The sequence below is a fragment of the Aspergillus nomiae genome, assembly GCF_001204775.2.
Source record: "Aspergillus nomiae NRRL 13137 chromosome Unknown contig00015, whole genome shotgun sequence".
NCBI classification, from domain to species: domain Eukaryota; kingdom Fungi; phylum Ascomycota; class Eurotiomycetes; order Eurotiales; family Aspergillaceae; genus Aspergillus; species Aspergillus nomiae.
This window is the reverse complement of record NW_015378070.1, coordinates 38,824-65,576: the sequence shown is the minus strand read 5'-3', so window position 1 is coordinate 65,576 and position 26,753 is coordinate 38,824. Positions and strand designations below refer to the sequence as shown.

Below are 26,753 nucleotides of genomic sequence, written 5' to 3'. Positions count from 1 at the left end.
ATCCAGTTCTTAATTTTTCTATCTCTTTTCTTTCGAAGTCATGGCTCCCACTCTTAATGTCACCCACATTGGCACTGCCACTGCCATCCTCGAGATCAACGGCGTCAACTTCCTGACAGACCCTTTCTTTTCCCCAGCCGGTACCTTCTGGGACCGAGACATCATAGTCCTGAAAGTAACCGAAGATCCTGCTCTCCGTCTAAACCAGCTCCCCGTGATCGATGCCGTGCTTCTAAGCCACGAAGACCACCCCGACAACCTGGATGAGCTCGGCCGGCAACTCCTGGACGGACGCCGCGTCTTCACCACCATCGACGGGGCCAAGAACCTCGCGCCCCGTCCGGCCGTGCACGGCATGAAGCCCTGGGAGGAGATTGAGAGCGTGATTGGCGGCAAGAAATTCAAGATAATCGCGACCCCAACCAAGCACGTCCCCGGAAACGAATGCACCGGCTTCATCATAACCGGAGAAGACTTCGGACATCACCACGAAGGTCTCCCCAACGCCATCTATTTCACGGGCGATACAGTCTACATCGAGGAGTTGGACTCTATCGCGGACCGGTACCATGTCTGTGCTGCCGTGATGAACCTGGGCAATGCTCACGTTCCTAGCACGGACGATCCCAATGGGCCCGTCATGCAGATCACCATGGGCGGCAAGGATGGAGCTAAGCTTTTCCGCGCCCTCAAGGCTGACGTTCTCGTTCCTATGCATTACGAATCTTGGGGTCATTTCACTCAACTCGGAGCTGAGCTGCGCCAGGTCTTTGAGGATGAGGGCATCAGTGATAAGATCTGTTGGTTGAAGGGCGGCGAGGAGGTTTCGGCCCTCTAGATTTTGTTGAGATATTATGGGTTTCTTTCGTGTAGACTTTCTTTCCTGGGTTTTGATATGCATTAGATTGCAAAGACTTGCTATATTGTTCATGGTTCTTTTTATGCTCCAATACTAGTGCTAAGCTGCCGGTAGTCGCCCCCGGCGCCTTCTCAAGTGGTATACAAAATTCCTTTCAGTTCACCTTCCATGTATCCTGGTGCGTCATTTGAAGATAAGGAATGTAGTTACTTTCTAAAACATACTACTATCTCCTACAATGTCACATTGTATACGTATTCATTTCTTTCACAACTGAATATATTTATCGGTACTATATTGAAGTGTATACAGATTAGACCGAGAGATAATCTTCATTGATAGACAACCAAGTCCGTGGACAATTTAACAAGGCTCTAGACGTTATGACGCCGTTGATCCCCTAAACGTCGGCATTCCTTTCCAGTGCGAATCCACCGTTGTGAATAGGTAGTTAGCTCATCATTTACCGCGCAGATATACATAGAATGCTCTCTTTCTTCGTTCTTTATTGTTCTCCTTCTCTTTATATATATACGTTGTTATCATGAAAGCCCTCGAGGCATCAAAATGTAGCAATACGCTGCTAGACCAATGTTCATCAGGACCATTACATCAACCAGAGAAAGCGAAGTTCAGATCAGAAGTCGTTCATTCTGTCCTCGTAATCATAAAATCTATATCTATCATGGCACATCTATGTACAAACAATCGGCATACGACTAACCCATCACAGGAACCCACGCAGATGCTCTCCCAGAGCCATGATAGCCATGGCCTGACCATACGGCATAGACGTGAGGGGAATGTCCTTATAGAACTGCAGATTATCTCCCATTCCCGTGCCGAAGCTAGTGTTTTGCAACTCGCCGTCGGCATCCACAGCCCCGACCACCGCCGCGATGGCCTTTTCGGCTACGGGCTTATATTGCGCAGAGATGTACCGCTTGCGCACCGCCTTCAGGATACCATATGCAAATCCGGCAGTGGCAGATGACTCGACATAGGAGTCTGAGTGGTCCAGGAGCGTGTGCCAAGCGCCGGACTCGTTTTGGAGACGCTGGAGCGCCTCGCATTGTGCTTCGAGCGTGTCGATGAGGTGTACCCGAATGGGGTCTGTGGGCTCCAGCTCGAGCAGTTCAATGAATTCTGGGATGACGATGGTAATCCAGCTGTTACCGCGGGCCCATCGCGCCTGCGCGAAGTTGTGGCCGCCATCTTCGAAGGTCCATCCGTGGTAGAAGAGTCCGGTCTTGGTGTCGAATAGGTATTTGATGTGGAGGAGGAATTGCCGCTTGGCTTCGGCGATGTACTCTGGGCGGTTTAGTAGCTTTCCAATCTTTGCGAGAGGCATGACGGTCATCATTAAGGTGTCATCCCAGAGCTGCTGGTAGTTGTCTGTGAGGTAGGTGGCGTGCTGCAGACCGCCGTAGCGCGTCCGAGGCAGGTCGTGCATGGCCCATTCGGCCCAGGCGTCTAGCAGGGAAGATAGGTGATGTTGCCTGTCTTTTCATAGACGTAGGCCAGGGTCAGGAACACTGCCATGGTGTTGATGTTCTTGGTGGTACCGCCCTCGGCGAATCGGGCGGCAAACCAGTCTTCAATAATTTTCAATAATTCAGGATCGCCAGTCATTTCGTAGTACTTCCAGATACCGTACAAACCAATGCCGTGCGTCCATTCCCAGCCATGCCAGGACTTGGTATCGATGATGCGACCATCTGCCAACGGCATGAGAAATCGGCCCGTTTCATCTTTAATGTTAACGAGATTATGGATGAGGCGGTTGACGGTCTCGCGCACCTGCGGGGGGGAAGTATTAGACGACATCATGAAGACCCTTGAAGTGTGACAAGAGAGAATGTGAAATGAGTATCGAGGAAAGCCGGTCAGAGAGTGAACGGACCAGCGCCCTAATAACGCTCACCGAAGCGGATCCATAAGTTGATACGCGGAGAAACTTGTCCGTGGGATGCTTTTAGCTTCGGGTCAACGCCCACCGAGGAGGCGCACTTTATTGCGCCGGTTTCCTTGGCTCTCCGCGCTTATTTGACGAGAGGACGACATGGAGCCCAAGCTTCGCGGTGGGCCGACGGCACTTGCCCGGTATTTTTGCTGCGAGCTCGGGTTATTCCTCTCCGCAAAACCTTTTCCCCAGACAAAATTGCCCACGGGGTGGCCAAAATGCAGAACTGGGGAAAGATAAGCCATGACTCGTTGACCTTGGGGTTAGACCGCCCGTATACTCATCCTCGTGCCGCGGACTGACACCATTAATTTAAAAATAAAAAATAAAATAATCATGAGAGATTATACCCATGGACAGTGCTGATAATAAAAGGTCCCAGCAACCCCCCTCCGGGAATTCTCTGGCCCTCCTGACACTGTCTGCTTCCCATCCTGCGAGTTGATCTCATCAAATACTGCAGGTGGTGGCTCACGTCTTCATTCTCTCCTTGTTGCGTATTCCACCATGACAGAGACAAGACGCTCATCCTCTGGTGACCATCAGGTCCACGAGGCCACCCCTCCCACCACTGCAATGGACGACCTGAAGAAAGACATCTCTCATGTCGAGCGAGTGCTTTCCCCCAACGACAAAGATGCGGTGGACTATTCCCGTGTCGACAACGAGCTCCAGGAATATGCAAACCGCGGCCGGGTAGAAATCGATGAAGCCACCAGTCGAATGCTGCGACGCAAGATCGATCGCCGCGTGCTAGTGATCATGATCTTAACATATTTCTTACAAGCCCTGGATAAAGGCACAATGTCCTTTGCATCCATCATGGGTATTCGCGAGGATAACAACCTCCACGGCCAGCAGGTATGTATATCTGGACCATGCATGAGAAAGTGGGCACGAGACGGTGATGCTGATATACCTTCCCTTTGCAGTACTCCTGGTTGACAACCTGTATCTACATTGCTGTCCTGATTGTAGAGTATCCAACGAACTGGATTCTCCAACGAGTGCCAATCGCCAAATACCTTGGTATCAATATCATCCTGTGGGGTTCCGTTTTGGCACTCCACGCGGCTTGCCACAACTTTGTCGGTTTAGTCGTCGTGCGTACCCTCTTGGGTATCTTCGAAGCTGTCTGCCAGCCGTCATTCGTGATCCTATCCGGAATGTGGTATAAGCGAGAGGAACAAGCTGACACAGTCACATATTGGTGGGTAATCCTAGACCATCGACATTGCTCCCCCAGGGAAGCAGCTGGGTTGACTGGTTTGATTCTAACCTTCGCCTAGGTACATGATGAACGGAGGTCAACAAATTGTCGGCGGTCTGCTAGCATACTGCTTTAGCTTGATCGGCAAAGACAAGGCCATCCACTCATGGCAGGCGATTTTCATCGCATACGGGTGCCTTTCAGTACTCTGGGGCTTGTTTGTCCTTTACTGGATGCCCGATTCACCGATGCGAGCCAAGTGCTTCACTGAAGAAGAGAAGCATTTGATGGTCGAGCGTGTCCGTGCCAACCAGACCGGTATGCAAAACAAGCAGTTCCGTAGTTACCAGATGTGGGAAGCCTTCCGTGATCCGCAAATGTGGTGTTACTGTGCCATCCAGGTCTTCACCACACTTCCCACGAGCGGCCTGGGCTCCTTTGCAAACATTATTATCACGGGCTTCAACTTCACCGAGCTGCAGACTCAGCTATTAGCTATGGTGTTGGGTTTCTACATCATTGTCGTCCTGATGTCGTCCGCATGGTTAGTGAAGAAGACTAACCAGAACCTGCTCATCATGCTGGGCTTTATCATCCCGTATGTTCCATTATCCTGTCCACATCCCTCCTGGCAATATCACTAACATCCGTTAGATCCTTTGTCGGAACCATCGTCCTGATGACAGTCGAAAACAAGAACTTGGCCACAAAGGCCGGTCTCCTCATCAGCTACTACATCACTCTCTCTTTCTGGTCTGCCCAGGGTCTCTGTCTCTCCATGGTCTCCCGGAACATCGCAGGAGCAACCAAAAAGTCCACCGTAGTTGCAGCCACCTTCGTCTCGTGGGCTGTTGGCAACGCCATCGGTAAGCACCCAGTACCCTCTATGAAGGTCCTCGGCGAAGCTAACGCTCGAGTCATCAGGTCCGCAGGTTTTCCTAGCCAAAGACGCGCCCCGCTACTTTATTGCCTTCGGTGTCCATCTAGGATGTTACTCCGCCATGACCTTGGCCGTGATCTTCCTTCGCTTCTACCTGATTGCGCAGAACAAGAAGAAGGAGCGCATGTTGCAGGAGGCTGGAGTTAACCCTGCCACTGCTGACAACCTTGACCACGCTTTCGAGGACCGGACGGACCAGGAGAATCTTCACTTCAGATATATCTATTAGGTCCTGGTCTCCTTGGTTGTTCTGCCACTGGTTGGTATTCGGTGTTTGTATGTTTGATGTATGGAATGAATGAATATACCCTTTTCTCTTGTAATCTTGTGTCAGGTTCCTATCATCATTGAGACGGCCTTTGCAGATCTTCTGCAGATCTTCTGCAGGTCTCCTGCAAGGGGCTCCTTGCGTAAAATTGCTTGACCGATCCTTATAAAGTTAATCTAGCATATTCATCATCAGGTGTGGGGGCCTACCTCAAGGCTAAATTGTTAATGCAAGGCGCTAAGGTCTGCATGTGATTTACATAGCACAGTAGGTGTAATAGAACTGTTCTGGGTGGTACTTGTGATTGATTTCAACATCGGATTGTACAATTTTATGCGATGTACATGGCGAACAAGTTCAAGAATGGAAGACAGGAAATAAATAGACAAAGTGCGTCATCAAACCCGAGAAATATGGTGTTGTAGAAAGCAAAATTTCGCTGCTAAGGTCGTCTCTTTCTTTTTTATTTTTTGTAACACATTTGTCGTGGATGCTGGATTGGTGGCCAAGGCAAATATTCTGCCAATACCTTCTCCAATCTCTACCAAAAGTACCGCCGTTTCTTCTCTTTCTTCTTCGACAGTTCATTGTTCAGCTCTTTGATTTGTTTCTCGAGTGTCTTGCATTGATCTTCGACAATGGATCGCTTGTGCCGTGACGACATAAGCTTTTTCTTAGTTTCCTCCAAAGTTTTCTGCGTCCTGTCACGCTCGCTCTCAGCGTTTCGGGCATTTTTCTGTGCATCAGCGGCCCGCCGCTTAGCTTTTTCAAGGGCCTCCTCCAGCTGAGTCTTCTCCTTTTGCACCTTCAGATTCGAGGCTTTTGTGTGCTTCTGAAGCAAGGTATCCTTCTTCGTGAGCATTGCCGCCTGACACTCCGCTTTTTTGTTCAGGGTCTGGACTTGATTTTGCATCTCACTGAGCTGTTTTTGCAGCGTTTCCTGATGGCGTGCGATATCCTTCTCTTGAGCCGAACGGCTCTGCGACTCTTCAAGAGCTATGCGTAATGCATCTCGTTCCGCATTAGAAGCTTTCAATTCTCGCTCCAGATGGTCGATGCGGGCCTGCCAGCCACTTATTTGCCTGGCGTCGTTACGGTCCTTTTGGAGCAACAGGTTTAGGCGATTCATGTCACGGTTTAGGGAGCTCCCGATGAGTTGGACGCGGTCTTCAAGGTCATCCTCGACCCATTCGGCGTCCTCATAGACATGAGGTCTATGAGCACGTTCGGTCCGTTTCTCCCTGCCGAATTCCGCTTCAAAACGGTCCTTGTGGACGGCCATGAGCGACGACGGCAGGAGGGCCGCTGCAAATGACTGGGGGGAGTCGGGAGGAGTATCGGGAGACATCATATGCGGGTAACGACTTTGCGGTCGGAGAATCTGGCCTGCTCTTTGTCTGATTAGATCTCGCACATCGCCAAAAGTTCGTTCACCGGATGTACCTAGTTATGTATTCAGCTCGTGCGACTGAACTTGGAACTCGTGTCGCATTGGCAGCGCTAAAAGTGAAAGTCAAAGTTAATTGTCGAGTACCGTGTGGGGGAACAATCACACAGAGGGTTCTTAAGGTGATACAAAATGAGGGTGCGCATTGCTGATGGTGGGTGATATATCGCCAGCTGGCGATGTCGATGTAAAACTGTTATTCGTCACTTGGCATCCACTCCCGTCGCGCCACGGAAACTGGTGTGGACGTTTCTTCCTGACGACCACGATGGTTTATGGGGGCACCTGGGACTTCAGTTCATGTTTCATGTTCCCAGCCATGCCCAATGACAGATTTCCGACCGTCGGTCGCTTCCATAAAACCACACCGCACATTCAACCGAAGGAATCGTTCAGGGCTGATACCACGTCAAACCCGTCCGAAGAGCAGTGCATTCACCAACAACACCAGTATGTCATCAAAACTCTATCACTGTTGCCTAATACGATGCTTTAGTCATAAGTCCACAGAGGGTCGTCACAGATGCCCGAAACTGCTGTTCATGGGCGCACCATGTTGTCCAAGATGTTGGCTTGAGTCTATAAGGTGATAAAACTCCGAAACTCTTTTTTCTAACACCTTATGCTTCCAAGTTTAAGGAGTCGCACAAGTGATGCTTGCGACAATTTGGGCCCAACTGCGACAGTCTCCCTAGCAGACCTGCGTCTCAGTCCTGTTGCTCACGTAGTGCCGTACCCATACCGCGCTCATGGCCATGTAACCGTGGCCTTCTGTCACTGAAGCATGTCACTGGCCATTGGCGTCATCCCTTGAATGTTGGTCAATGATTGAATATTCCGGCTTCAGCAAAGACCTCTCAGGCCTCCTGAGTAAACACGACCGCAACTCCCGTGTTGATTGCAAACCAAGAAATGATAAGTAAAAGGAAACCGACAAAAAATGCATTCCACTCTATAATTCTTAGTTCAAAGCAGAAATGCCATGTATGGACACCATGGAAATCCAGAAAAGCCCACATCAAAGGTTATACATCATGGTGGATATTGCATTGTCATCAAGGGTGCGCCACCCGAGAAGGTCGCCACAGCATCGCTGTCAGGGCGACCCCCTCCACCAATGGCACTTCATTGACTACCTGAAACCCAAGGGACTGGTAGAGAGAGGTTCCTTTGGCACTAGCTTCGAGACCAACAGGGGTTCCGTCCCACGTGGCATGTTCGAGGCCCCATTCAACGAGCCTACGACCGATCCCCTGTCGCTGGTACGCCGGGTGAACCGCCAGTGTGGACAGGAACCAAAGCTCGGGAAAGTCGTCGTACGGAAAACATTCAATGGTTAAAGCATTGTACCGAGCCAAACGAGAAACATCTACGCTTCGGTCAGGGTACAGTCGAGTCACGAAATGTTCCCTCGCATTTCCAAGCAGTTCCTGTACGCCTACAGTTCTTAGTAAAGGCACATACATCCCATGGTGTACTTAACCGGATTAAAGGAGCCGAGGTATTGCTACTCACGAGCCAACCAACCACTATTCGAGGTCTCCTTCCACTGTTTGGTGGACTCTTCCGCTGTGTCCCCGATACGCTCCCAGACACAATAGCCAAGGATAGGACATGAGTCTGCATCCATTGAGCGTTCAGCTACCGCAACGATGACCACCCACCCGGGCGATGTCAACTTCGCCCGTAGTCGTCGCAGGAAACTTTGACGATAGTCCGAGTAATATTCCCTACGCCGAGGGCAAAGAAAGGCAAACAGCTCGTCGTCCAACATGGACTGTGCGGCAACTTCCGCGATGGCTGGAAGGTCCTGCGACACTGCCGGTCGCAAATGGACTTCGGTGAGAGTCATGACGTGAAAACTTAATTCATACAATATGTGTGGGAGTAGAAGTTCCAATGTGGAGTGTGGAGATGGTCTCCGAGTTGATACTGAGTGTCTCTGCTGGGGATTGGAAGTTTACTAGTATGCCCAAAAATGTACTAGTCCTAGGCACGGGGCCTAGACCTTTCGGGTATATTCGCTGTAACTCGTATTTTACACGCATATCAGAGGCTCTGAACAGTAACGGAGTACAACAAGGTAAGGAGTCAACATGAACCAAGAGTCCGTCTCCAAGGGGCCATACTTGTTTTGGTAAAGTTCAGCCCGGTCGCCACCGCATCACATGATCGAAATCGACGGACGGAAGGACGCCGAAAGGCAACGAATGAATCCCGATGAGTCTGAGCCAAGTTATGAAGTCAATTTGAAAGTCAAACTCAGTCCTGCCGACGTATTATGTAATGGTTGGAGAGAAAGATCCTTAAGCCATCGTGACAAGAACTGTTAGTCAGTCGTTGCATATGTAGTTAACTAGTAATAATTAACTACATGTAGGTAACTATGTGCTGTATCGGACGAGAGGACAAAGGGTCAAAGACTCCTCAGATTTCAGGCTCTGAATCTCCGAGCGGCCGGGGAAATCATGTGGCACTAAACCTTAGCTGCACGCTAGCCCAATTTTAGTGTTAGTGTCGTGCATATTTCCCCCATTATTGCCGAAACCCCATCCGTTCACTTCCATTCTATCCATTCCACTCTCTCACTCTGGTACTCACTCTTTCTCTCTTTTCTCTTCAACCACCAGGCTCGTGGGGACTCCCGACAAGACACCTCCTCCACCAAGATCTCCACTGTTTCAGATCACCCCATCCTCCCATCATTCAGGTCCATTCCCTTTTTGTTTCGTAATCATTCTTCTTCTCACTACGTTCTTTTAGATTTGCCTAGTGTGTGTATATATTTGCGAATTCCTATTCCTCCATGGCCTCTTCCCTCTGAATACCTTGTGGACCAACGAACATATTCCGCTGGATATAGTTGTGCCGGATCGCCTATACCAGTTCTACCATTCGCGTGTGTCTGTCGCCACCGTATATATTTTACCACGAGACAAAGCCCGGTTCGATTCACGAAGCGTTTCCAAGATCATACTGGATCTCATTAATACAGATCGCAAAGTCGGGCATGACTGAATATGGCGTCAAGTGTTGTCGCCCACTGCCGCTCGAAAGATAAAAAGAATCGGTTTGACGTTGATCTCCTTTGATCGCGAAAGGGTCACACCCCGGCGTCATGGGAGACTCGCTGTCGCAGGTGCCCGAGGGCCTCATTGGTGGCTATCAAGGGGGCCTGGCGGTGAAAATTATGATGGTTGTCTTTAGCTCAATCGCTCTATATAACGCCATCGAGCTCATCATTTTAATTTTCCTCGTCTTCAATCATTATGCAGGGCTGTACTTCTGGGCGATGCTATTGTCCAATGTGCTCGGTGTCATCCCACATGCGATCGGCTTTTTGCTGGAGTTTTTTGCGAAAGGGCCACTTTGGCTCGCGGTCACCCTTGCGACGATCGGTTTCTACTTCATGGTTCCCGGTCAATCGGTCGTCCTCTATTCTCGACTTCACTTGGTCGTACAGAATCACAAGGTTCTGCGGCAAGTTCGGTACATGATCATCTTTAACACCATCGTTTTGCTGATTCCAACGACCGTCCTCACCTATTCCACTATCTACGTGCGCACCGAACCCATAATCCGCGGCTATAATGTGATGGAACGCATGCAAGTGGCTTGGTTTTGTGCGCAGGAGATCTTGATCTCTTGCTTATATATCTGGGAGACGACCAACCTTCTGCGGCTGCGCCCGGACAAAGACCCCGGCCGGCGGAAGATCATGTATGAGCTGATTACGATCAATGTCATCATCGTACTCCTAGATGTGGCGCTTCTGGTGTTGGAATATGTCGGGTTGTACGCTCTTCAGACCACACTTAAAGCTGCCGTCTACAGTGTCAAGCTGAAGTTGGAATTCGCCGTGCTGCGAAAGCTTGTCTTGCTCGTCAATACTCGGCCCTCGGACACAAGCTCCACCGACCACGAGGAATATCCTAATTTCGTGAATCCGGAGCAACTGACGGGTGATATCACGCATGCGGCACCCGTCCGCGCCCGGACTCGCTCTCGGTATCCGTGGAGCGCCATCTCAATGGACAGCTTGGACCGATCGGAGCGCCGAGAATATTCTTCCGAGACTACACGCCCGCCCTAACTCTGCCACCACGCTAGTTCCCCATCGTATCCATCCACTCTTTGCCTCCCGATCACATACAATATCGAGCGGGCGGCTCACCCGAACCCGGTTGACGTGGCCGTTCCAACACTTTTCTTCCACATACGCTGCGGTGAGGCTTTTGCCAAAGCTGCATAACGGCGGATCACGGCCCTATGAGGTTTCAGATTCCCCGGTCACCGCTCTATCGGGCCAGCGCGGTTCCTCATTGCATACACATCACTTCCTCTGTCATCATATTTTGGAAGGTCACGTGCGGGGGAAACTGCACACTCACCTCGTCTGTTGATCAGATCGGATTTTACCCAGTCACTTGAAGAGACTGTGCACATAGTACGCTCGATGAAAGATCAAGGTATATACCAAAGAATTACCACCAATTTTGGTCCACAGGGCGTTGTGTATATTAATGTATTTGCGGATTGTTCATATCGAAGACGCGAAAGGATGTCATCCATCGTCATAAGGGTTCCAGGGAACAGGAGAGATTAGACTGCATAGGAAGAAGGGGGTGGCGAACCGCCACAGCAGCCACATAGGACCCTGTTGAGGTCTCCACGTAAGCTGTTTGCCGACTCTATACGTGGTGGAGACTCAGCCGCGACTGGTTAACAATATGTCTGCCTTGTGGGATTTCCACACAAAGATAGGAACCTGAATATGTACTATAAACATTCACATGAAATATCTTGCATTTATGGACTGGGCCAGAACCGTTTACTCAAGGATTGTCTTCGCGCTCGTCCAGAAATGGATGTCGACCGTTAACTTCTGTAGCCAGGAAAATTCTTTGGATTGCACCGGCAGTGTGCTTGAACAGCTTGTAGTGTAGATATATATCTTCGATATATCAGGATCTGGGGGAGAGTGACTTCCGTAACAGGGAAGATAGGGAGTTTCCTTGTTCATCTGTACGATCCGTGCAGCATGATACATCTTTCCTTCCTGCGATCATTGCCTGCAGTACTCAGTCAGAACTACTACTAGTACTTGTGGATGTGGATGGTGTACCTATATAAAAGTTGGATCCGGGACCACTGAAAGCTTTGACCAAGTCAAACGGTAAGGGTTAAGCGAACGGTAGTCAATGCCGCCAATCAGAAGTGGCCATTCTGTCGTCGATCCGAGCTCGTGGAAATCACGTGGACAGAGGAGATGACACATCAGCCGCGGAACGAAGGCAGATTAATGCAGCGGAACTAAGAGAGGAAGGTGGAGTGCGCCCAGACATCTCAGGATAGGTACACAATGGACCCGAGCTGTTGGTTTCGCCGTTTTCCATTATTTTGTGACAGCGGAAATGACGTCACGGACCCAGACTTCCCTATAGCACAATGGCCTGATTGTACATAGTACTTCAACAAGTTCCAAGTATGGCTCCAATTTCATTCCCTGGATAACTGGCTGCTCATATCAATTAGTCAGGGGCTTACCATCCTACCACGGAATGGAGACGGGTATTGGGGGGAAGAAACTACTACCTTATCACTCCAAACAATGACAGAGCAAAGGTAAAAAAACTCAATATATCGAAGGATCCAAGCTAGGACGGAGGACGGAGGACCGGTACCACCTATGATGTGGACGCATGGCTAAATGGAATCATTTTCCCTTGCGACTAGTGAGGAGCGGGTTTAGTGGAAGATTTATCGTGGGGTTCTCGATCTCGATTTTTTTTGGTCCTCGCATTTGGAGGGGTCGACCCAAACATGGCACTGGATTGGTTAGTGCCAACTTCTCGCCCTGAAGCGGTGACCGCCTAGCTGAATGAAGGAAATATTGCCGTCGATCCGTCAGATAGTACCGAGGATTCACTGTAACTCTTCTCTCTTGCCTACTCCAATCTTCGCTACCCGACTTTCACCTGCTTCTTTTTTTTCTCCCTCCCCCTCCATTTCATTTTAATCTCTGTGTGAACACGGTCGAATCCGCCCGTTTTCTCGTATTCTGGAATTCTGGAACTGACCCCGGGAGAATCTTTGTTTATAACTCCCTCTTCTTCCTCACGGTATGGTGCTTCTCATCCCTCCCTTGGTGGGTGTTGCCACTAACCGAGATAATTCCATTAGTCCTCCTCCCACCCATTCCATCCGACGCATGCGCCATCGATCTTGTGATCCCTGTATTATTTTTACGACCGATCAATTCTGCATCATCAGCCCCATCTTTCCCCATCACCGCTCTGGACATATTCGTGGTGGAAGACGGATCCCATTAAACGTCACCAATTTGCTGCTGTCGCCCGTTGGGGATATTCGCCCATGCCACGATAACACGATTAGCGACAGATTGTGATCGAGTTTGGTTTGGTCGACTCCAGTCGAGAGACGTTGAAATGGAATCCAATACTGACTCCGCGCCCGGGGTGAAGCAAGGTTCTGGCGAGGATGCCTCTGAGATTGCGCAGATGGTCCAGGAAGTACCGGCTACCGACGTTTCAGCAAAGCATGTATCAGAGAACGAGTTCATTCCCGGCACTGCCGAACGAGTATATCCAATTCGGTCAATGGTCTTCGTTGACCCCTCGTCGATTCCTGCGTCATCCGACGATCCGATTTCACCAGTGAGGGGAGCCAGGCAATATTCGATAATCGATTCGCGAACATGGGATGAACTGCAGTCACAACGCAAGCCGGATACAGAAATCGTAGCGGCTCCAATTGAGGCGGTTCAACTGCCCACGGAAGCACCTGGCTCCGGGAGCGAAACTCTTGTCCAGAGCCCCGCCACCCCCGCAAACGCGTCGCTCGAGAGCCCCGCGGAGACAAAAGAAACATCGGACTTGGTTACCACTCGATTTAAGCACGTCGAAACGGACGATGGCCACGCTGTTCTCACCGGCAGGACGGTGGATTCTTTTCGGGCCTGCGAAGATGAGCCTATTCACATCCCCGGCGCAATTCAAACCTTTGGTGCGATGATGGCCCTGCGCGAGGAGTCGGAAGGAAAACTAGTAGTTCGCGTGGTCAGTGAGAACTCAGAAAGTATCCTAGGCTACTCACCCCACAGTCTCTTCGCACTGGAAAACTTTTGTGACATCCTCGATGAGGACCAGTCGGAAAATTTATTGGATCATGTTGACTTCATCCGTGATGAGGGGTACGATCCCAGCGCCGATGGCCCCGAAGTGTTCGTTATGTCCATCACCAGTCCGGCGGGCCAAGCAGTGCGGCTCTGGTGCGCCATTCATGTCAATCCCGCCAATCCGGGCCTCATCATCTGCGAGTTCGAACTGGAGGATGATCGCGTTAATCCCATCAGCGGCTCCAGCGGGCCGTCCCCTTCGGTGCCAGTTGATACCCTGGGTGCTGAATTTACTCCGGAACAATTGGCAGAAAGCACCATCAACATCAGCCAGCCATTACGGTTGCTGCGGAACGCGCGCAGGCGAAAGGGCGAAGCCGCCGCAATGGAGGTTTTCAGCATTGTTAGCCAGGTTCAGGAACAGATGAATCGTGCCGAAACATTGGATCTGCTGCTTAACACCACTGTGGGGATCGTTAAAGAGCTGACAGGATTTCACCGAATCCTGATCTACCAGTTTGATAGCCAGTGTAACGGCGTTGTGGTGGCCGAGTTGGTTGATCCGAGGGTCACTGTAGACCTTTATAAGGGTTTACATTTCCCCGCGTCCGATATTCCCAAACAAGCTCGAGATCTATACCGAATTAATCGTGTCCGCTTGCTCTACGACCGCGAGCAAGTGACCGCACGCTTGGTTTGCCGCACTGTGGAAGATTTGGAGCGACCCTTAGATATGACACATGCATACTTGCGTGCCATGTCACCCATCCACTTGAAATACTTGGCTAACATGGAAGTGCGTGCCTCGATGTCCATTAGTATCAACGGCCCCAGGGAACTGTGGGGATTGATCTCTTGCCATACCTACGACACTGGTATGAGAGTCTCGTTCCCACTCCGAAAGATGTGTCGATTGATCGGAGAAACACTGTCGCGCAACATTGAGCGTCTCTCATATGCATCGCGTCTTCAGGCCCGCAAACTGATCAACACCGTCCCAACTGACGCCAATCCGTCCGGGTATATCGTTGCTTCGTCCGACGATTTACTAAAGCTGTTTGATGCCGATTTTGGTGCCCTATCGATCCGCGATGAGACTAAGATCTTGGGTGGGTCAAGTCATCAAGAAATGTTGGCTTTGCTGGAATATCTTCGAATGCGCCGGATTAACTCTGTGCTCGCGTCGCACAACATTAGGAAAGATTTCACGGACCTCAAATACCCCCCGGGGTTCAAATGTATTTCTGGATTGCTCTACGTTCCTCTCTCCGCTGATGGCATGGATTTCATGGCGTTTTTCCGGCGGGGCCGACTGACTGAAATCAAGTGGGGTGGCAATCCCTATGAACAGAAGGAGAAGATCGGCAGGCTGGAACCGAGACAGAGCTTTCAGATTTGGAAAGAAACTGTCCTGGATCAGTCTCGAGAGTGGACAGACTCCGACGTGGAGACCGCTGCCATTTTATGTCTGGTGTATGGCAAGTTCATCAAAGTGTGGCGCCAGAACGAGGAAGCCATGCAGGGCTCGCAGTTGACCAAGCTTCTTCTCGCAAACTCCGCCCATGAGGTGCGGACTCCCTTAAATGCGGTCGTTAATTATCTGGAGATCGCACTAGAAGGTGCGCTGGATAAGGAAACCAGGGACAATCTCACTAAGTCGTACTCCGCGTCGAAGTCATTGATTTACGTTATTAACGACCTACTCGACCTGACAAACACGGAAAAGGGCCAGGATCTCATTAAGGACGAGCCCTTCGACCTTGGGGTGACGTTCAAGGAAGCGACTGGCATGTTTGAGAGCGAAGTGGAACGGAAAGGGATCAACTATACCGTTTTGCTACATCCTGGCATCCCGCAAACAGTTATTGGAGACCAAAGACGTGTGCGGCAGGCCATGTCCAATCTTATCTCAAACGCTATTCAGCATACATCGGGTGGTGATATTACCGTCGAACTCTGGCGCCAGCCGGGCCGTACAGAGGATGGATCTGCAACAATCCAAATCGCAGTCCTTGACACGGGATCGGGCATCTCTCAAGCTCGTCTTGAGACCTTGTTTCAGGAGCTCGAACAGGTCTCTGCAGAGAGTGATAACCGTGGCCTGGATGAAGGTGGCCGGGTTAATTTACGCGAAGTCGTGGATGAGACAGAAAAGCAGGTTCTGGGATTGGGGCTGGCAACCGTCTCTCGCGTCGTACGTAATATGCAAGGGCAGCTCAGCGTCCGATCGGAGGAAGGCAAAGGGAGCCGGTTCCAGATCACATTGAATTTCCCTCTGCCGGCCGATGCCGCCTCTGCCAAAGACGGGTCCGAAGTCCCTGTTCACAACATTGTACCGACCCCCCCGTTACAGTCGAAAGAAGAATTCGTATTGGTTGATACCCGCTCCGAGGGACGTAGCCATGGCGGAAGTGACACCAACAGCGAGAGTGGGAAGACCACACAGAAACCTCCCACGTTACAGCCAAGCCTGGATGAAGAATCTAAACATCACCCAGAGATCGACGGCCAACCAACACAGGCACCTGCAGCAGCTGACCAGTCCCCAGAGGCAAAGACGGAGTCCACATCGCCGACCAAAGAGCCTCCCTCCCAACCCGACCTGTCTCCTTTACCTGATACGTTCCATGTCCTTGTTGCGGAAGACGACCCGATCAATAGCAAAATTATCCAGAAACGACTGACCAAAATCCGCCACACTGTACGTCTAACCGTTAATGGCGAAGAATGTGCAAGCGCCTACCGTGCGGACCCTGCTCAGTTTGATGCGGTCTTGATGGACATTCAGGTAGGTGTTGTTTCCCCCATGCTCCCCTTAAACAGCGCTAACTAGTCGTGTATAGATGCCAATTGTCGATGGTATCGGGTCCACTATAATGATCCGCCAATTTGAGCAGGAAACCCCGCCAGATTCACTCTCAAGACTTTCTAGATTGAACGGCCGAATACCCATCTTTGCCGTCTCGGCTTCGCTTCTTGAAAAGGATGCAGAAAAATACATTTCTGCAGGTTTTGATGGTTGGATCATGAAGCCAATCAACTTTCAACGGTTGAACACCCTTCTTGCTGGCCTCCGCGACGATGATATCCGCAACAGCGCTACCTACCAACCCGGTAAATGGGAGAACGGTGGCTGGTTTCACGGGCGCTAACAGCAGCCCTGATCTCTCTGATGACCCAACTTCTATGATTTATTGAACTGACGAAAAGCTGTCCCTCTGGTTTCGCCGACACCGGCGATGAGCGTTGCGTTAGCATTTGATCAACGTTTTTGGTGGCATGAGTATCCGTTGGTTAAGGAGAATGCCCTCAGTTCTATGTATTTCACATCTGCATTCATTTTATATATATACCCCATCAATCGATTTAGTTCTACAGAATGAACTGGATGTTTATATTGGTCGAGATTCTGTATTATCCTTCAGCGCAAACATGATAGTCGTTCCAGGTGTGGATCCATAACGTCGAGCTCTAGCCTTCCACGTCCAGATATAAGCTCTCATAGTTGCTGAGCCAAGTACCTAAATGTAAAGAGTATCTAATCTAAACATACACTACCGATTTTCAACACACAAATCAAACCCAAAACACCCAAGTCAAACAAACCCAGCAATAACCTCCCCAACCCCCACCAACCCCGGCATCAACTCCTCCCCCTCAAACTGCAAAGACATATCCAAGAACCTCCTCACAGATAGGAACGCCTCCCCACTCTGCCAGGAATGACACTTCCCAAGCTCAACCTGCAACTCGACCCCGACACCATCCTCTCTCGCACAGTCCACAAACCTCACAATATCATGCACGAAAATCTCATCCGCACCAGCAGACACCCACGTCCGAGCCGGGAGAACACGCACCCAAGAGCCCCTTTCCATAGACCGGGCGGTAAAATCCCCAAACAGAGAAATCAACCTGGTATCAGCGCGTAGAAGCTCTTTCCCAACCCGCTGGAGGAAAGTCCTCGATATGAAATCCCTTTTCTCAAGGATGGGTATCACGGGAGACGACAGAGAGAGATCGAGCCAGGGACTTAGGAGGATCAAGGACCCCGGTCGTGGATACCCCTTTCCTATGTTCCCCTTCTTATTCTCTTTCCCCAGAGAAAACCCCCGAGCCAGAGCAACTAAGAACGACAACGCAAGATGTCCTCCCGCAGACTCACCCACCAAACACACCTTCTCTGCCCTCACGCCCTCCTCCCCAATAAGATACTCGTACGCTGCGAGACACTCGCTTATCTGTCTCGGAAATGCCCCGTTACTTACCAACGTATAATCCAGCGTAATGACACAGACATGAATCCCCTTCTTCTCCAATACCTCAGCGAGGAAAAGTAACCCTGGGAGCGTATCCCCCGGATGGCCCAGGGCATACCCGCTCCCCCGGAGGTGGTAGATGACCAGGTCTGCGTGTTTGGGGTCGATGGGCGCTGTTGAGCGGAGGCCGCGGGATACCCAGTAGCCTGTGAAATGAGGTCTTTGGACTCGGTGGAAGAGGTGGGTTTTGAGGGGGCTGTAGCGGGGTGAGAGGAGGGTTTTGGAACCGGTTCTGTTGGGGAGGGTGTTGTGGATTGCTAGGGGGAGGGATTCGAAGGATCTTTTTTAGTGAATTTGTCAGCTTGGTGTCGGTTAGGATGAAACGTGGACTAGGATATGAAGAGAGAGAGGGGAGGGGGATGTTTACTCTCGTGTAAGAGACCGGGCAAGGTCTTTTAATAAGGGTGGACGGCTTGTGGTGCCTGGGAGATGGTATAGCGTCGTTTTGAAGATAGTCCACGGGACACGGATGAGGAGGAATGTTGTTAGGGCTACTATGTCCCGGATTCGGATCTGGGGTGGTGGGCTGGGGTCTTGCGTGGTCATTTTCTTGTGCGGTGGTTTTGTTATTCTTCTCTTGGGGACGAGCTCGTGAGGTATAGAGCAGCATATCTATCTTCGGATTTAAGACGGCATGTGGATCGCGAACGGCTCGGGATCTACTGTGTCCGATGCTCGGGATGTTCTGATACATGCGATCGACTCGGGTTGTTTCAGATGGTTTCTCCGAGATTGGGGAAGGATGGGTGTCGATCACGGGTAAATATTTCGTGTCCTGATCTGCGATGTAAGACCCAGGACGGCGGAATTTATATTGTAAGAGTGAAAAATGCTAGGGAGGAATCGGAATGAACAGGGCGAGAAATGGCATTGCTATCTAAATCCTATATAAACGTCCCCGGTGTGGGTGACACCGGGTAAATAGCACCTCAGATATCCTCATTCTCACCAGGCCGAGTTAAAGAAACCCACGAATCCTCCTTTCTGGACTCTTGCTCCGTCGGCAGGAACCAGTAAGGATGAAAGATGTTGAATACAACAACAGCAAGCACCATAGTGATTCCATCTAGACCAATGAAGAACCGCTCCCGTGTGATCAGATATCCCGTCCAGCCTTGCAACAACTCGATCGTGCGGTAGATGCTTCGCACGTAGATGCATACTACGGAGAACGTCGTTGCCAACACCAACAGGCGCATTCGCGGGGTGAACCGGGCACGGAGTTGCGGGCGACGACACCGAATGAGAAAGTCGATACCGCAGAAGGCAAACGCTGTGATGGCGGCCATCTGGAATACAATACCGGCCACCATTGTGTTGGTCCCTGGGGCAGTGTCCCCGTTGACTTCGCCTGCTGCGGAAGAGGCCATTCCACCACCAACTGCTTGAACGACCAACGAGACTATATCACAAGTGCAAAATATCCAGAGATACCAGCTGGGGCGAAGAAGAGAACTTTCTGGGCCCAGCAGTGCGATGAGTTGGCCGAGAAGGACGTATATTCCGGCGGTGAAGAATGTCGGGCCTTAGAAAAGAGACCATTTGTCAGACAGCATTTGTGGGGGATATATTGTGCACAGGGCATACCGATAATTAGTGTTGATATTTGCATCAGGAAGGCGTCAGTTTGATATGGACACTCTGCTGACCACGTCCGTGCTGCCCACCCTAAAACCTCCGCTGCAATAAATCAGTGTACGACCTCAGTCACCTGTTTAGACCCAAAACATACTCAAGCATCCTATGGCAAATAGTAAGCACCACCACTTCTTGGACCAAAACGATTGTGCTGTGTGGGCCACCATGGATGTCCCATACAGCACACAAAAGGCAATGCCTGCCGCTAGTGATGGTTGGTACCCGTATGCCGGTTCGACTCCCTCTACCAAGGCATGGCAGCCTTCGTGCAGATAATCTTGAATCATTGGTAGCTATGTGTAGGCCAACACGATGTGGTTGGTTTCAGTGAGCAGTCAGAGCACGCTTGTCCTCGCAAAGGGAAGAATGGTATAAGTATGCATGAATGGAGAAGTGGACCGATGAAAGACTACGTCCAAAGGTGATAATGAACTAGTTAACAGAGCCCTTTTCCGTGTCAAAATAGGCACCAAGTGATCGAACTGGTTCCATAGTATGCCACTATTCGATAGGTTTTTGGAGTGTGGACCGACCACCGAGCTCCGACGTGGTCTTGGCGGATGAGGTCCGAAGACCGATGTTTGAAACTCGTAGGCAACGCAACCAAATTGTCTGAAAATTCGAATTAAGCGACTATGTGTCAGTGATGACGCAAGCCCTGATGGACCTTGTGGTATGCTTGACTTTTATAACAGTCGTGATGTAACGTTTCGTTCTGGACATTTTGGTATACCATCCACGCCTTCAATATGCCGACCTTTCCACGCCCACCCTCCAGCATCTGCAGGTCTCAAAATAAATCCCTTTTAAGCAATCAAGAAGGCGCATCACTAAAAGCGCAGCCCTCTTCTGCCAGTGCCGCCATATATGCTACCGCGTACCGACAGATCGGGCCCTCGAAAAGGGCTTCTGTCTTCATCGTAACAGATACAAACTGTATCAGGGACCGATAGGCGAAGCGCTCCAATGTGTTCCTAAGTAATTCATTCAATACAGTCACCTGGGCTGGCTTGTTTGTTCTGGCAAATATTAGGCACTCATGCTTTGATGTTTTGAAAAACACCCCAATGAATACACTGGAGCCGTAAAGAATGGCAGGCTATCAGGTTCAGAAAGGTAGATTCTGGTCGAACGGAATGGAAGTTCCGAACAGGTCCGTTACGTCGAACCCAGTCAGAGACCCATCCCCGGCATCCAAGTCGTCGATAGCAGGAAAGAACAACGGAAGAGTGTCTGGGCTGGCCAAGGGCGGTCGGTAGTCATTCGTCTGAGAGCCAAAGTAAGCACTGCAGTGGTTTAACCTCATGTCAGAACACTTACCTCATTTCCTAGAAAAGGCACGGCTGAAGGAGGGCTATCATCTTGCCTGCTCAGCGGATCATTGGCCGCATTGGTCGGCACTGGGATGTTACTTCTATCATTCCCTTCCGCGCGATAAGTGCGGACGAAATTCCGAGCAATATATGCAAACTCAGCAAGCACAGAGCTTGGTAGTGAACCGCCGGTAGCATACTCGAGCCTACTAAAGTGGCCTCCAGCTACTTCCAGCAGAGCAAGGTTGCTAGCCGTTTCTGGGTGCGTTGGGTTGTGAATAACGAGGTCGAAGAGGATAAATAACGCTGATAATGGTAGATGAGCAAGAATGCTGCGCACTAGGTCAGTTAAATTCACCCCCGTCGGTGTAGGATACGTACTAAACTGGTGTGTAAGCCTCCATGTCAATATACCGCAGTAACTCAATGATAGATCGCGCCGCTTGCATGATAGCCTTTCTGGCGGCTACCTGCCGAGGGCCATCGGAATACCGTCCCAGGTGCAAGGTTAAGCGGCACAGCGCGATACACGCATTATGGTAATAAAAATGGGTCTGCAGAGCAATAAACGTCTCACAGGAGCCGTGGAACGATTGTGCCCGGAAAGGCTCCCCGGGCCGAAAGGTTATCGGTATAGATTGCCGCCACCGTTCGAGTAGGCTGTTCATGGTGTCTATCTTCCGGTAGTAAGATGCCTCTGTATTCCACGTTGCACTAATTGAAAATAGAGACTCGTATGCTCTTGATAGAAAGCGAGCAAGACCAGCAGCTGCAGTCAGCCAATTATAGTCACCAAACACAGACTCCGGAATGGTAGGAACTGGGCATCCTATGTCGGAGTCCATAATCACCTATAGTACAAAGAGTAAGTAGACGTGCGGACGACACTTTGCATTGTACTTACCGAGGTGTTGCCGTGATGGAAAGAAAGCGTTTTCTCCAAGGCGTAAATAACCCAGAAAGTTCGATATCGGGTGTGTTTGTCTGCTGCATCCGACGCTGCGTTCAATCTCATACGCTGCGCTACACAAGCAGCCTGCTTGATGAAAAGAGAGTCCAGGTGCATGTAAGAAAAGTTGAGTGCAAAGATCGCCTAAGTTTATCAGTTCTGCACCATAGAGCATGTGAATGGTACGTACCATTGCAGTGATTGCCTGTAGCATTGTTAGTTAACCCCATCCACGGCCGTTTAAGCTACCATACCTGTAATCCACCCAGGCATTCGGCTCCGATAAATATGTCGGAAGCAAATCCCAAGGCTACTTGGTAGAGCTTCCAGCTGTTCCCCTTTCCAGGCTCGAAGGAACCGCCATCATGGTACTGGCAACCCAAAGCCAGGATGGTATGATACAAGGCAGACCAGTGGATATCGCCTGCAATATCCGCAGCTAAACTGGCGCTCGATATTCTTTGTTCAAATTTTACTGGATCAAGAAACGGGTAGACCGGATGAATCTGGCTGAAATATGCTTCCAATTGTCAGAGATTATGCCACGGTTCCGAAATGGGGCCAGTCTCGTACAGTTAACATAAAGCCTCATCGTAGCCTCCTCCACTACAGGTAAGTTTTCGGGTTTCTGCCATAGTTTGTCGGTAGCCGGTCCCTTCTGTTCATGGTGACGTTCATAGCGATCATTCACCACGGCGGAAATTCGATTCAGTAGGCACTCAACTCCGGTATGGCCCAAGCGATTAGTAAGTGCCCTTATGCGACTTTCAGAAAAGTACCCGATACTTGCACTCCCAACTTCAAAGAAACCGTTAGCAGTTTAGGTCTTGCGGTACGCAGCACGGGCAGTAGTACAAAGACCACGAGAAGAGCGTAAAGAACATTGAACATACTGTAGCTATCATGATGCTATGTACCGCAAGTTAGATGACTAGTTGGTAAGGATTTCTACTTTAAGAACCTCATACCGTGACAATTGTCTCCAGGTAGCGAGTCCTCCCGGGGACGCGATGGTCTTCGATGAGCTGGTCCACGTAGAGAGGCAATGGATCAGGAGAATCTTGTGCTAGAATACTTTGAGTACCCGTGGATAGATCACACTCGTCTAGCTTAGACGGATACTCGGGGGAGCCAATATCATCCGCCTTGTCGCGAGAAGGAGTCACGCTCGGGGAGAGATTGGCAGCATCCCGAAACTTTCTTCGGTATGCTTGAAACACGCATTTGTCACCTCGTTTCTAATTCAGATACATCAGGACCTCGTATCATATTATAGAACTGGGAGTCAGTTACCTGGCAGTTCTGGCATTTTGCATCGGGACCGCTTCCTTTTGACTCTAGTGGATCCTGTGCGTTAGTAGCGAACCCTACGTGTATCGTTAGGTCTTACTTATACAGCGGACTTTGCGTGACCTGCATTGATTGCAGGTCGACGATAACCTCTGGCGTAGCATCTCGGAGTGAAGCTTGTACTGTTTTGTAGATGAATTGACTAGGGAAAGTGAAGGACATTGTATTGATTAGTCACTTGTCTTATGCAGATGAGTCATATTCTGCATAACCTCTGGTTCACAATTCGTGCATAATTATCTATAGCAGAGGACGTGCGCAGAACGAGTGTATCAGTAGTTTAGAAGGGAAGGAAATCAGTGAACTACTTGAACATGACCTGACCTAATCAGTTCAATGAAATTGGTTGTATTTTTTGGGCCAGAGTAGATTTATTATGAATGGGGTTCGTGGTTGGAAGAAGTAGAACCTGATCTCATTGTATACTTGAAATTTATATTTATGGACGGGTATAGGCTCTTCGTACACAAATAAACCTATAGTAATATTTAGAAAAGTAGTCCATACACACGAGGTATCCATCACCATATCTACCCCCAAGTTCGTAGGTTAAATCCATTGCAGATGGCTAAGTGACTACTAAATGCAAACCATCACCCACTCATCGCAATGACCATTTGCCGATCCTCTCGGCTAAGTGTCCAGCGGCAAAATGGCTCCTCACCTCCACGCTCCACTCTTGGTCAATCGACGATCGGTAATGGATTCCCCGGCTGCAATTCGACGCAGGAGACGTCGTCGCGTAGCGGAGGAGAATCGCAAGAGGTCCATCAGAGCGTACGTATTCTAATTCTTGCCGTGTTTGCTCCTGGGGTATGACTTAAACCGATTATGTCTTAGTTGCGACCGTTGTAAGGCGCGAAAGAGCAAATGTGTTGAATCAAATCCTGGCAGATGCCAGCGGTGCGTCGTTAATAATCTGCCTTGCAACTTCCAACGGTAGGTGCACGAGAAGGGGAAAATGTCAAGACCGAACCCACATTCTTACTTCGGATAGACCGATATCACCTCCGCTTCGGGGAGACGGCTCGACAGGGTCAGCTCAAGATGCAGCACTAGACACACCAACGAATACTGGGAAGGCTGTCGCACAGGGCGCCTTGCGTCATCATAGATCGCCAGCCCCAGCGCCAGTTTTGTCTCCACGACTTGCTAGTAATGTTCTTGCAGGAGAGGCTGCCGGGGGCTCATGGCCCAAAGTGCTCTCCCGACTTCGAGAGGCTTTCTGCTTGGACCCGCAAGGAGGTCCAGAAGAACAGCGCATGGCTGTAGGTCAGGCTGTAAGTCAAGCCAACTTGTGTATAGGGTACCGACAACTCACATAGTGCAGCAGATGAGCCATCCTACACCACTCCACCACGCGGAGCTGGATCGTCTAGAATCGGCGGTGCATGCCTTCCCTCCGCATTCAATCGCCTCTTTTCTCTTATCAGTCCTCATCAAACATGCTACCGACACATTCTTTTACGTAGATCAAGCAGAATTCACGTCGGAGATTCATCAATTCTATACTGACCCAACCTCGCCGTTGAGGTCAGACTCGACATTTGTCTGTCTCGCGATGGCAACCTTCGCGTTGGCAAGCCAATGGACGACATTGGAGAAACCAGAGGGACACCAGACAAGCGTTGGTCTGGAAAGGAGTGATCTAGGTAGGGTATTCTTCGATCACGCTCGAATGCTGATACCCGACATTATTGAGCGACCGTGTCTACGGTCAGTTCAGGCTCCCTTTGTATTGGGCGTATACCTACTGCCTGCGAGTGCAATTGGGTCTTCATACGTCTACCTTGGTTTGGCTTTACGGAAAGCACTGGCGTTAGATCTCCATCAAGACATAGATGACCAAAAAACGAACGAACGCGAAATTGAGGTCCGCCGTCGATTATGGTGGTCACTTTACTCATTGGAACGGTTAGTAGCCTTCGTTGCAACAATGTCCACTGTTCCTCTAATTGTATGATAGGTGTACTACGGTCAAGTTGAATCGACCACGATCCATCAGCGCCGACATCATCACGACACCTGTCCCATCATTCCTTCCAGCGCTAGACCACTCCCAGAAATTCGATAATCTCAGGTTCCAACTTGCGTATATGCAGTTGGTCAAAATTTTAGATCGTATTTCCGATCCTGAGTAGGTCAAACCCTTCTTCCATCAAGGCAATCAATATGCTAATTCGCGCAGGCTGGTGGACACCGGTGACGAGCATGCGCTCCATGCCAGATCTGAATCGGAGCTCAAAGAATGGAAAAGGGCCCTACCGATAGAGTTCAAGCTCCAGGACATTGACCCCCAAGACTCGAGATATCGCGCTGTATTCCATCTCTACCTTCATTACTACTATGCATGGATTACCATAGGGAAGGCGTCTCTTGTATCAGTCGTGCGAGCAAAGCTCCGCTCCTGCGATACCGGGTCTCAGCCCCTCCAAATCAGCAATGTGACCAGAAACCTATCGAGACTCTGTGCAAAGGCAGCCCGGAAACTTCTTGGGCTATTCGAAACCATGAGCATGTCACACAAAATCACTCGATTTTCCTTTACCGACTTTCAAGGTTGCAGCATCGCAACGATTATCACCTTACTTGATGGGATCCCCGAACGTGATTCGGGGTACGAGGCACGGGTGACGTTTGGTCTGGAGCACCTCCGACAGATGGCTATCGGGAACACAACGGCAAAAATGGGTGTCCGGTTTGTCGAAGCAATTCAGTTGATTACCAACGAAGCGCGGGAGAAAGTCACTCGGTCAGCATGTACATCTGAGAGAACACCGCAAGGCAACAGTGGCATATCTTCGACATCTGAATACTCTCAGTGGGCCTCATGGCTCACGCAAGAGGAACAGGCTCAAGGATTGAGTGACAGGACGTCTTCGTTATCTATGGTGCCCGAAGCCATGACACCACTCTCGCAAGTCGGGCAGTGGTCATCTTCACACAATACTACAGGCCTGAGACCAGCATGGGCTGCTACCGAGCGGCATATGTATTCTCCAACCTTGTTTCCCATGCAGAATCTTACGCAAGAGTCAGAAGCATATCCAGAGGCACAGGATGCCGACTATGAATTCCTTCCTATGCTACATCATGATGAGCAAACCCTTTTGATGGAGCTAACGGGCCTTGGCGTGCTGGACGTTTCTGGATTATCAAACCCACTCGAATGATTTTAAAAGGCAAACCCTGTGTGGTAATCATAGCTACTATAGTTCTTTTATTTTCTTTTTCTTTTCTTGATCCCCGTACAGGATAGCCTTTTATAGAATAAACGATTAAGGTAGTATATGAGCGCATAGATGCCGGTATCCCCTCATAATTCATTGGTATATATACAATTTAGGTTCATCGTCTCT

General features: G+C 50.1%; 10 protein-coding genes across 10 annotated transcripts; 5 read left to right on the top strand and 5 right to left on the bottom strand.

Moving 5' to 3' along the window:
• Positions 1-40: 40 nt before the first annotated feature.
• ANOM_001441 (MBL fold metallo-hydrolase) lies at positions 41-838 on the top strand (the record flags this gene model as incomplete). Its single annotated transcript, XM_015546698.1, has 1 exon — positions 41-838. One exon carries the CDS (start codon positions 41-43, stop codon positions 836-838), a length of 798 nt encoding a protein of 265 aa, XP_015411242.1.
• A 748-nt stretch (positions 839-1,586) lies between these two features.
• On the bottom strand, positions 1,587-2,686 carry ANOM_001440 (glycoside hydrolase family 88/105 protein; the record flags this gene model as incomplete). Its single annotated transcript, XM_015546697.1, has 2 exons — positions 1,587-2,362; positions 2,425-2,686. The coding sequence occupies 2 exons, from the start codon at positions 2,684-2,686 to the stop codon at positions 1,587-1,589; spliced, it is 1,038 nt and encodes a 345-aa protein (XP_015411241.1).
• Positions 2,687-3,329: 643 nt separating this feature from the next.
• Positions 3,330-5,201, top strand: ANOM_001439 (putative 2-ketogluconate transporter; the record flags this gene model as incomplete). Its single annotated transcript, XM_015546696.1, has 5 exons — positions 3,330-3,683; positions 3,755-4,032; positions 4,112-4,630; positions 4,687-4,898; positions 4,957-5,201. 5 exons carry the CDS (start codon positions 3,330-3,332, stop codon positions 5,199-5,201), a joined length of 1,608 nt encoding a protein of 535 aa, XP_015411294.1.
• Positions 5,202-5,781: 580 nt separating this feature from the next.
• On the bottom strand, positions 5,782-6,588 carry ANOM_001438 (uncharacterized protein; the record flags this gene model as incomplete). Its single annotated transcript, XM_015546695.1, has 1 exon — positions 5,782-6,588. The coding sequence occupies one exon, from the start codon at positions 6,586-6,588 to the stop codon at positions 5,782-5,784; it is 807 nt and encodes a 268-aa protein (XP_015411295.1).
• Positions 6,589-7,742: 1,154 nt separating this feature from the next.
• Positions 7,743-8,539, bottom strand: ANOM_001437 (GNAT family N-acetyltransferase; the record flags this gene model as incomplete). Its single annotated transcript, XM_015546694.1, has 2 exons — positions 7,743-8,125; positions 8,203-8,539. 2 exons carry the CDS (start codon positions 8,537-8,539, stop codon positions 7,743-7,745), a joined length of 720 nt encoding a protein of 239 aa, XP_015411302.1.
• A 1,266-nt stretch (positions 8,540-9,805) lies between these two features.
• ANOM_001436 (uncharacterized protein) lies at positions 9,806-10,780 on the top strand (the record flags this gene model as incomplete). The annotated part of the gene is made up of 1 exon (XM_015546693.1): positions 9,806-10,780. One exon carries the CDS (start codon positions 9,806-9,808, stop codon positions 10,778-10,780), a length of 975 nt encoding a protein of 324 aa, XP_015411303.1.
• A 2,356-nt stretch (positions 10,781-13,136) lies between these two features.
• On the top strand, positions 13,137-16,977 carry fphA (putative sensor histidine kinase/response regulator; the record flags this gene model as incomplete). Its single annotated transcript, XM_015546692.1, has 2 exons — positions 13,137-16,613; positions 16,669-16,977. 2 exons carry the CDS (start codon positions 13,137-13,139, stop codon positions 16,975-16,977), a joined length of 3,786 nt encoding a protein of 1,261 aa, XP_015411300.1.
• Positions 16,978-17,421: 444 nt separating this feature from the next.
• On the bottom strand, positions 17,422-20,069 carry ANOM_001434 (uncharacterized protein; the record flags this gene model as incomplete). Its single annotated transcript, XM_015546691.1, has 4 exons — positions 17,422-18,424; positions 19,117-19,669; positions 19,732-19,824; positions 19,877-20,069. 4 exons carry the CDS (start codon positions 20,067-20,069, stop codon positions 17,422-17,424), a joined length of 1,842 nt encoding a protein of 613 aa, XP_015411301.1.
• Positions 20,070-20,890: 821 nt separating this feature from the next.
• Positions 20,891-23,556, bottom strand: ANOM_001433 (fungal specific transcription factor domain-containing protein; the record flags this gene model as incomplete). The annotated part of the gene is made up of 11 exons (XM_015546690.1): positions 20,891-21,049; positions 21,103-21,427; positions 21,477-21,946; positions 22,000-22,188; positions 22,235-22,249; positions 22,299-22,564; positions 22,618-22,842; positions 22,938-22,953; positions 23,013-23,282; positions 23,338-23,381; positions 23,448-23,556. The coding sequence occupies 11 exons, from the start codon at positions 23,554-23,556 to the stop codon at positions 20,891-20,893; spliced, it is 2,088 nt and encodes a 695-aa protein (XP_015411298.1).
• A 490-nt stretch (positions 23,557-24,046) lies between these two features.
• ANOM_001432 (Zn(II)2Cys6 transcription factor) lies at positions 24,047-26,567 on the top strand (the record flags this gene model as incomplete). Its single annotated transcript, XM_015546689.1, has 6 exons — positions 24,047-24,171; positions 24,235-24,333; positions 24,392-24,674; positions 24,725-25,308; positions 25,361-25,531; positions 25,583-26,567. The coding sequence occupies 6 exons, from the start codon at positions 24,047-24,049 to the stop codon at positions 26,565-26,567; spliced, it is 2,247 nt and encodes a 748-aa protein (XP_015411299.1).
• Positions 26,568-26,753: the final 186 nt, after the last annotated feature.